This window comes from Bipolaris zeicola (assembly GCF_000523435.1).
Source record: "Bipolaris zeicola 26-R-13 unplaced genomic scaffold scaffold_441, whole genome shotgun sequence".
NCBI lineage: Eukaryota > Fungi > Ascomycota > Dothideomycetes > Pleosporales > Pleosporaceae > Bipolaris > Bipolaris zeicola.
Genome location: NW_006912490.1, coordinates 59 through 10,020, shown reverse-complemented (window position 1 = coordinate 10,020; position 9,962 = coordinate 59). Strand labels below are relative to the sequence as shown.

Genomic DNA, 9,962 nt, shown 5'->3' with positions numbered 1-9,962 from the left:
TTTTTTTTTTTTTTTACTACGAACCGTCCCCTTTTTTCAACGCACCGCGTGTGTTTAATATAAGCATAACGTTAGTACAAAGACTATCTCAACATTGTTACGTTTATGTGTAGAAATCTGAAATTGGGATCAACGTCTGCTTTGTAAGCGCTGAAACTCGATCTGAACTTGAACATACTTCTGCCTATCCTACTTCGTTCCTTCCCGTCGCGTACCTTGCAGCATAACGAACTATTTAGCGTGCCCGTGGCGTACCTAGCCGAGAGGCTTGATGCACATGGAGAAGTGTGAGGCTAAGATAGGTTTAGAAGTCACTGACTCGTGTAAGTAGTCCTTCGCGCAGGTACGCTTGTCATTGTTTGTGTATTCGCCCTTTTTCGCTTACCGTACCTGTTACTAGTTGCAGAATGGGAATCAGTTCACGGTCCAGTATCACGTGTATAAGGAAACGACTGACATACTTTGTTCTGCTTTATGAGCTTTCTTTCTTTTTCTCAATGCAGTAAGATCTAACCAATCATGGACAGAGATATGTAGCGTGGCTGGAACTAAGTACAAGATATTATTAAAAAAAAACTGTATATATCTATGAAAGAGCAAGATTGAGACAAAATGAACCTCTCATCTCAACGATTCTATCAAACACTCCTCCACTCATACACCGGCAACTGTGACTCATCCGGCTTATCAGCCGGCAACAGCTTATACACCTTGCTCTTCGCCACCGCCCACACAATAGCATCCCTTAGCCTCATCCCCCACTTCGTCAGCGGAAACGCCATCTGCGGGAATCCCGGCGGCAACGTGCCATCGACCGCCTGTACCGGTCGAAACACCTTTTCATACCTCTTCAACGCCTCGGGCACATCCTCGCTCTTCCGCACTTTACCCAGCTCTCCAGCCAGATAATACGCGCCCTGCACCGCCAGCGTCGTGCCACTCCCAAACGTCGCGTGCGCCGCATCGCCGATCAGCACAGCACGGTGGTTCGTCCACGTAGGCAACTTGACGTACGCCGAACGACTCATGTAGAAATCGTTGCTGCGCTGCATTCCCTGCAGTATCCTTTGGGCCTGCCACCCCGCATCCTTGAAGTAGTGGTTCAGAAACGCTTTTTGGGCCGCCGGGCCCCCTTCCATTGCCTTTTCGGCGGCGGGGTCGCGGTGGCCGTGGGCGCGGGTTGTGACGCCCATGTAGCATCCCACTGTCTTGTCGTTGCGGTGCGGGCGCAGCATGAGGACGAGGCCTTTGGGTGCGTTGTACCAGTACCAGTGGTTTGTATCGGATGGTATGCGCGGGATACTGAAGTATGCAATGTACTGGCCGATGAAGTTGTAGCAGTTCTTCTGCGCCTCGTCGCTCAGCACCATGGAGCGAGTCCGCGAGGTGGAGCCGTCGGCGCCGACGATGAGGTCGAAAGAGTCGGTGGCGCCGCTGTGGAATTGCACGTTTACTTTGTCGGGGGTTTGCGAGATGCTGGTCACGTGGTCGCCATATTGGTACTGTACGTTTGGCGCATTGCGTGTTGCGTCGAGGAAGATACCGCAGAGATCTGCGCGTAGGATTTCGTACTCGGAGGTGAATGCTTCGCCTTTGCCAAATTCGGCGATGATTTTGTTGGAGGAGTTGACGAGGCGGGTGCCTTGTTCGGTTGTGTTGCGTGCGAGTACTTCCTGTAGTAAGTTCATCTTGTCGACTATAGAAATGGCTGACCCGCGTATCTCGATTGATTGGCCTGTTACTCGGGGTGTGGGTGAGCGCTCTAGCACTGTGATGGAAGCATTGAGTCGTGTTCTTGTGAGCCAGTATGCTAGACATGAGCCTGCGATACCGGCGCCGTTGATGAGGACTTTGAGCTGGGGAGGTGTGGATAGTGCCATGTTGTGGGATTGAGAATCTACTTAAAAGACGTGGTTAGAATACGATATTCATTGAGCAGCAGATAAAGTCTTATATACTTCACTAGTACATCGTAGTCTTCTTCAAGGCATCCATATCACGGAGTTCGGGCGTACTCATCCTGCCGTCGCAAATCTTCCTCTACATAGAAAAGGTGCGATTGTGTCCCACACCGCTGCAAAGCTCAGACTTGTTTTGCTGAAGCTTGCTAGGATAAAATGAAATGCATAAAAAAAAGCATCTCAATATCGTGTTTTCTGCGCTCTGGCTGTGCTGTGCGGAATGTTACAAGTGAGTAAAAGAGACGTACGCTCTTAACCACAAGCCGATCGGTACTTAGAAGTTCCCGTCCCCCAATCGCCCCGCTCCCCAGCACACGGCCATCAGCAGTCCCCGAATCCACCCCACAGGCCAGGCAAATGTGTAACATTTCGATGCCGATGCCCCGGCTACTACGTCATGAAACCCTACTCAATATGATTGGACAATTCCCACCACGCAAGGCCACCCATCAACACCAACAATGACTCCAAACCGTATCTGCACTACACACTACACTTGTTACCACCCCTCACTAGTCCCTCCCATCTGCCCACAACCATGGCTCGCATCCTCATAACCGGCTCCTCAGACGGCCTCGGCCTAGCCGCCGCCCAACGCCTAATCTCCCAAGGCCACACCGTCGTCCTACACGCGCGCAACCCCCAGCGCGCCGCCGACGCCACCACCGCCTGCCCGGGCGCCGAAACAGTCGTAACAGGCGACCTATCCAGCCTCTCGGAAACCAAGGCCCTTGCAGCTCAAGTCAACAAACTAGGCCCCTTTGACGCCGTAATCCACAACGCAGGCCTCTACCGCGGCCCTGTACGTAAGACCAGCGACGGCATCCCCGCGCTCGCGGCTGTAAATACAATTGCGCCGTATGTTCTTACTTGTCTGATTGAGAAGCCGAAGCGATTGGTTTTCTTGTCGTCGGAAATGCACAAGTATGCTGTGCCGAAGGAGCTGGATGATCCGCTGTGGAAGACGCGGGGGGATGCAGTGTATAGTGAGAACTCGGCGTATTGTGCGAGTAAGCTGCATAATGTCATGTTTGCAAAGGCGTTTGCGCGTAGGTGGCCGGAGGTTAGGAGTAATGCGTTGGATCCGGGGTGGGTGGCTACGAAGATGGGGGGCAGTTCTGCGCCGGAGAGTATTGAGGCGGCGGTTGAGAGTTATGTTATGCTTTCGGTAGGGGAGGAGGAGGCGGCGAAGAAGAGTGGATGCTATTTCCATCCTAGTAAGCGGGAGGGGAAGCCGATGGAGGCTGCGGAGGATGAGAAGGCACAGGATAGGTTGTTGGAGGTTTGTGCGGAGTTTTCTGGTGTTGGGCTGCCGTGATATGTTGATACAATCAATTGGTGATGCATGACTACAAATAGGATTCTGCCAGTACATGTATATATTATTACGCCATCAACTTCATTAGAACCTGATTGGATGCGTACTACATAAGAAATACTAACTACATTGCTTGATAGTTGCACCATCATGCCAGCAAAGGAAATCATCTAAGCACGAAAGAGAACCATTCAGTTACCTCGTCCGACCTCGGGGTCTTCTCCTCATCCATTCCCTCTGTAACTTCCTGATCGTTTAGTCGAGCGCGCACATAGCGAGTTTCAGTCCTAGCCGCAAGCCTCTTTGCAACTTCGTTGGCTTCAACCAGACTGACCAGTTTTCTCTTTCGACCCTGGCTTTGCTTTGCAGCACTGTCTTTGCAGACTTGCAACAATTTCGCAATGCTGGAGCGATTCTCTTCAGGGCTCTCAACAAAAGATTCTGGGTCCCTTCTAAGTATGCCTTTGGCGTTTGTGCGTCTGTAGTATGATGAACCAAATACTCTCAGATCTGTAGGCCGCTGAGGGAGCGAAAGTGGTGGCGGATTGTTGAAGACTTCTCCTGAAAGATAAGAGTCTTCTGCAATTTCGAATGGGGTGCGTCCCGATGCATTTTCGAAGAAGAGGGTTTCGGGACGTTGGTCCAGCATGATGGGTAGTAATGTGTCTGCACGGTACCTGACTACAGCGTGGACAGGGGTATCTCCATCGCCATTGATGATCCCAAGGTCCTCGCCTTTGCTGAACTCAAGCAACATCTTAAGGGTCTCCTCGTGCCTTTCCTTATCAAAGCTGTATTCCCGACTCTGTACATTGATATGAACCCAGCGTCCAAGCGGCGTGGCTGCACCGGGTGCGCTCTGGGTTCGCTCGAGGAACAAGCTAGGGATAAGACGAGTATCGATCAAGCCCAGAATCTCACAAAGGACACTGGTTTTCACGTTACAAGCCTGATAGAATTCCAGTATAGAGTGAACAATGTTGTGTCCCTCGTTGTTCCGTGTTGTTTGATCAGCGCCGGCTTCTATAAGGATCTTCGCCATTTCGATACGGTGGAGAGCGAAAGCGAGATGCAGGGGTGTCATACCATCCACTGAACGCTTTTCGAGAGCTTCGGGGTGAGACTTGCACAGTTGCCGGAGCAGGCACGAAGAGTCCTCACTCTTCTGACTCAGTACGGCACAATGCAGTAGCAGGTGTGAGTTCCGACTGAGCCATTTGGTAATGGATGCCTCAAGCCCGCCCTTGGTTTTTGCGAGATTCTGAATCCGAATGTCATCACGATGACTATCCGCAAATTGCAGATAACAACGCAACGGAGAATCACTCAAGAACCACTCGACACTCTGCAAGTTTCCAGAGTGAGCTGCACACAGCACCGGTGGATGCTGCATGTCACGAACTTTGCCACCAATGTCTCTCCCAGCGTTTGCCCAATCCGCTCGCTTCTTGCCATGGACAGAGAGCCCTTGGTAGTACTTTGGCTTTATAGGTATCTCAATACCACTCTTTTCGACAAGATCGTTCAGTGGAAATCCTGCTCCAGTGCGTTTGATTATTTTCTCGAGAAGTTGCACTCGACCAAGGCGCATCGCGTACAGGAAGTCGGGTTCGGGAAAAGTGAAGAATTTTGGACTTGTGCCATCGGAGGCAGACGAGTCGAGCCGGGTATACTCTTCGCATTTTGAAATCAAGAACTCGAACAAATTGGGGTCGTCCAAGAAAATGGCGAACTGGAAAAGATTGCGAGGTTGTCCAATGTCTTTTCTTCGCTGTTCTTGACTTTGGTCGCCACCGGATGTTTCCAGTCTCGGTGAAGGGCTGTCATTTGCGACGAACTCAAACATAGGGCAGTCCCAGTTGACCATCTCCAGGGGTTGTATTGTGCTTTTGACCTGACTTTGTACCTCACCGACATTCTCAATGGTGAATTGGTCGTTCACGATTTCCGAGTATATCTCGATTTCGTCTTGACTGCCATCGGTGCTGCTGTCATCTTCGTCTTCTTGTTGAATTGTGTGCCTAGCCGAGGGCTTTTGATCTGGGCTGTATTGCGCCTGCGCAATCTCCAAGATGACTGTTGCTATGTCATAATGCTTGCGTAGTAAAGCAACAGATAACGGCGAGAAGTCCTCGGAATCCTTGACTGCAATCTGAAGCGGAGTTTGGTTGTTACCCCAGACGGCTAGGGTGAGCTCCTTGATTGTTGCGAGATCGCCCTCCCAGCATGCTTCAAATAGCTTGATGTAAGCTTTCCTTCGCTCCTCAGTCAGATCTGGGAGACGGAAGGTCAGGTTCTGACTCCATGGCTTTGGCTTTTCCTGGAAGTAATGGAAATAATTAGGTCCTGAAATCTCCGGGCCTATAAGCTCAGGGTGAAGTTCCTCCAAGGTCTTCGCACCACGTTCAACCAAGCAGCGCTCAAGCGCTTCGAACTCTTCGACTAAAGCCTCGACAGCCGCCTTCCTTTCAGCAATGCCCTTTGGCTCTTTCTCGGACTCCACCCATCCTTGATAGTTCTTCAAGTCTTTCTCATACCGAGTCCTAGCGTCTTCAATCTGCTTCCTCGCAACCAAATGAGAGTAAGTGCCGGGTTCGTAGTCTTGGAGGTAATGGGCGTCGTCTTGTAGTGGAATTGGCAGAACTGGAGCATAGTGATTGGTGTTATCCACCCAACCAGTGGAACTTAAATTGCCGTCCACGCCATCGATTTTGCCCATTGTCGTAAACACACGTAGGGACTTGATTCTCTTACGAACCAAGTCCAACAAAGCACCCGCATCACTCTGCAAGTTATCTGGATAATGACTCTTCCTCCAGGCGTTCTCAGAAAGACAATTGATGTCGGCACCGGCATCCACGAGCATTTGGATTACCGAAGGCAGATCGGAGCGGAGAGCAGAGAATACAGGTTGCTCAAACGCTTCCCTAAAGTGCCATAAATTTGTCTCAGTGTCGCGCCTCATGAGAACATTGCTTTTGACAGATGAGATGTATGTATCGAAATCAACCTCAGGTTTGGCGCCGAGCTCTAGTAGTGCCTCAACCGTTTCGGGATCTCTACCTTTTATAGCGGTACTCAAAATGCTCTGTGCATCTGGTTGATATAAACTGTTACTCCAAGAAAGATGGTTGACGGCTCGTTCTGCCGCAGGTCGATTTGATGAAATCATGGTTTTCACTAGATCCTTCCCATACGCAGCAAAGTAGCTTAATGCTGTCATGTGTTCGACGTCTGCTTGCGCTGGTGAGGCACCAAGACTGATGAGTAACTTGGTCATTTCCTTGGCCTGCTCGGGTGGGAGATGCAGTGCGAGGACCAATGGGAGAATTGCAGCCCGCGGCGATTTGTCATGGGAGTTTACAAGCTTGATGGGCAGTAACACATCGGCACCAAAGTCTTGGACGAGCATCTTCACCGTGTGCACATGACCGTTTGCAATGGCAAGATGCAGTGCGGATACCGGTGTGTCCCAGGCCAACACATTAATGTCGTATATGTCGGGCTCACCATCTACGTCTTCCGGTAATGCGTCGTGATTTGACGTTTCCTGGTTCCTGATTTTTACGAAAGAGCCTTCCGTCATCGCCTCGTCATTCTCAGACTCTTCATCAAAAGAATCGTCCTCGTCTTCATCTGTATCGTTTCCCTCTTCCAATCCCGTAGAGACCACATTACTGCCTTCTTTTGGAACTTGCTGTTGGCTCTGCTTAAGAGTCCCCTTTTCCGCTTCCTTTTCTTCATTGGCTTCGCTCCTGGTAAGAAGTGCTCTGGCCATTTCAGTTTCGCCACGCATAGCCGCAAGATGAAGAGCAGTCTTTCCATCAAACAAGCGGGAGACAAGCCGAGCACCTGCATCAATGAGAGCTTGTACAATCTCCAGTGTGGATGTCGTGACTGCCAGATGAAGTGGAGTACGGCCAGTGTAGTCGCGCTGGTTAGGATCAGCACCTTCCTGGCTCAGCCAGTCCCGGACATGTTCAAGATCGCAGTCTATAATCGCGCGACATAGTCTTGCGGTATTGCCAACATAGGCCATATCCGTCCAGTCGTCATTGGTAAGAGGATGGAATGACCCAATAGCCTGGCGTCCCGGGTCATCTTTCATAAAAGACAGATTCCCGGATACATGGATCTTGCCCTCTTCTGCTGCAATTTCTTCTTCTTCAGGCGTAAGTGGCTTGGGACAATAGCCACAACAATCCTCTATAATGTCAGCTGCATTCCCAAAGAATGCAGGATGACGATGCAGTGCAGTCTCTCGGGTTTTTGGCCGATTCCACTCTGCATTAAGTAGCAGGTCCTTCGCGTAGAGCAACCTTTCAATCTTTCGTGCAGAGTATTTTGGCCCATATGGAATAGTAAAGGTATGGTAGTCACTAACTTCGTCAGTCTCCACCCATTCTGCAACATCCTCTTCGTGCATGTCTTTCATGTTCCCCCGCAGCTTTCGTGTAGGCCACCGATCAATCGGCGGTCTGCCACGCTCAGTACGACGCTCGTTGACGTATGCCTCTCGAGCAGTGCTGCTGGGCAGCTGTTCGAGAACCAACAGCCTGGCAAGACCGAGCGTTCGCCCAAATGAACGTTCAAACAGCGTCGGGTCAATGCGAGAGCGATCGAGGAGTGGCCAGTAAACTTCAAACCCTCTGCGCGCGTACTTGGAAAGGCGATTCTCGTATGAGGGAGAGCGACGGGTCAAATCGATCGTGTTGACCTGGGTCATGAAGGCAGCCAAAGCACGCGGACTGGCATAGACTTGTTTCCCGTCATACGCAACACAAGAGCAGTCCACATCGAAACCAGTAAGGATCTCAGATATAGACCTATAGATACGTAGAACGATCTGGACATGGCGAGTTGGATACTGAGAAGCGATAGTGATGGCGTTCTTGGTGCGGATCGTAGTCGTCTCAGTCAGGATCGAGTCCTTGATGCGCTGTTCAATCTGCTTGATCTTCTCAACAGCCTGTTCCTCGCTGATTCCATAGAGAAAGAGATCAACATCAGAAGCAGGTGCCAATTTTTGATGGTAGTACTCTCGGAGGGCTCGCTTGGAAGATTTGTGCTGCTCAGAGACTGGCAATAACGATGTCACTACAGAACTGCCTGCAGCCACAACATTGGACCAGTCCAAATCAACAAGAGATGATTCAGAGAACAGTTGAAAGTTTGTTTGGAAGTCGCTGAGCGATGTCACGACCGCTGGAGAGCCATGGGGCTTACGCTCCTCTTTGCTGAGGGGCATAATATAGCGTTGGCGTTCAGCTTCGGTCTCGTCTGTGAGGTTGCGAGCATGGACTTTCAACTCATGCTCGTGCCCTGAAAATACAGGGACGACATTGGGAATTGCTATTGCAGGGTGGTTTGGTTGTTGGGCAAAGACCTCGCGTAGTTTGGCATCGTACTCTTTGTATGGAGCGATCAACTCAGGCAACGACTTGTCTGAATGACTAGAAATATGCGCAATCCAATCGTTGTGCTTGACTGGGAGCGGAGGAAGCTCCATTGGTGTTGATGTATGTTGTTGCTCCTTCATGATGTGACCGAGGATTTCTGCAATGGCGGGAGGTGACGTCAATGCAATGAAGTGGATGGGTTAGAGAAATGAGGAAGAAGAGTACTACAACGTGGATTTAAGTATCTACATTGGCAAACTGCAGAGCTCTACAAACCGCTTGATTTTATCCTTTTACAATCGAATATACAATGCAAGGGTTGATCTAACGACGTGAAAGCGGGGTTCTCAGGCAGCCACCGCTAATTGAAGCTAGAAGGCGCGTCGTTGCCTGGCTAAGCAGGCAGCCGCCAATCAAGAGCGAGACTAAGGTTTGGCCTTGACACGTCCTCTTCGCGAAATCATGTGACTATGAATTCTTGGTAATATACGGATAATTGAGGACTAAATTGGGCATTAGGCTGCCTGAGTCTGCTGCATCATAAGGGGCCAGTGGTACAACGAAACATTGTCTTGTATGAGGTCTGCAGTTGATGTCAAAAGTCGCCTGTCCAAGGACAGCAACCAAGCTCAAAAAGCAAACAGGCACAAGAGTCACTTTAGTGGCTATAGTGTAATAGCTTTGTATGGCGCCTTCACCAAGTACTCTATTCAAGCCTCGGTTCAGTGAATACCACCAACATGAGATTACTCATCTTCTTAGAGCCATACGAGCAAACCCGCTCACATGCACGAGAAACCTCCGACACCGCAATCCAAAAACCTCCACACTCCCATTCCACAGCAACAAAGCCTTACCTTCCCCTTCCATCTCTCTCCGCAATCTCGCTACTGTAAAGTACCCTGACATCTCATGTGCACAGAAACACAAGCCGGCGCTTAATTCGTATAACCAAGGTCAGGCCAAAAAAGGGACACGACAGAAAACTGGTTCCAACCCTCGTATTCTACCATGTTCACGCCCCCACTCATAGAACATGGTTGCTATCGCGCTAATGCAAGGCACAGAAGTCAGGCCCGCCCCACCCAACCCCCCTTGCTCGGGCACGACGAAAAAAGAAAGAAGATTGCCATGCCAAATCCAAGCGCATGGCAACAAATTAAATGAAAAAAAAAGGGTATGACGACACGTGCATAGACTGTCTTTGTCTGTCAAATCAAAAAAATCTGTCAATTAACTGAATCAGACGATGTAATGCGACTCTGGAAGTCCGTTTCGCAGAAA

The 9,962-nt window shown here is 50.2% G+C and overlaps 3 protein-coding genes across 3 annotated transcripts; 1 reads left to right on the top strand and 2 right to left on the bottom strand.

The window, feature by feature from the left end:
- Positions 1-638: 638 nt before the first annotated feature.
- COCCADRAFT_112283 (uncharacterized protein) lies at positions 639-1,880 on the bottom strand (the record flags this gene model as incomplete). The annotated part of the gene is made up of 1 exon (XM_007720290.1): positions 639-1,880. One exon carries the CDS (start codon positions 1,878-1,880, stop codon positions 639-641), a length of 1,242 nt encoding a protein of 413 aa, XP_007718480.1.
- Positions 1,881-2,499: 619 nt separating this feature from the next.
- COCCADRAFT_112282 (uncharacterized protein) lies at positions 2,500-3,279 on the top strand (the record flags this gene model as incomplete). The annotated part of the gene is made up of 1 exon (XM_007720289.1): positions 2,500-3,279. The coding sequence occupies one exon, from the start codon at positions 2,500-2,502 to the stop codon at positions 3,277-3,279; it is 780 nt and encodes a 259-aa protein (XP_007718479.1).
- A 166-nt stretch (positions 3,280-3,445) lies between these two features.
- Positions 3,446-8,818, bottom strand: COCCADRAFT_10135 (uncharacterized protein; the record flags this gene model as incomplete). Its single annotated transcript, XM_007720288.1, has 1 exon — positions 3,446-8,818. One exon carries the CDS (start codon positions 8,816-8,818, stop codon positions 3,446-3,448), a length of 5,373 nt encoding a protein of 1,790 aa, XP_007718478.1.
- Positions 8,819-9,962: the final 1,144 nt, after the last annotated feature.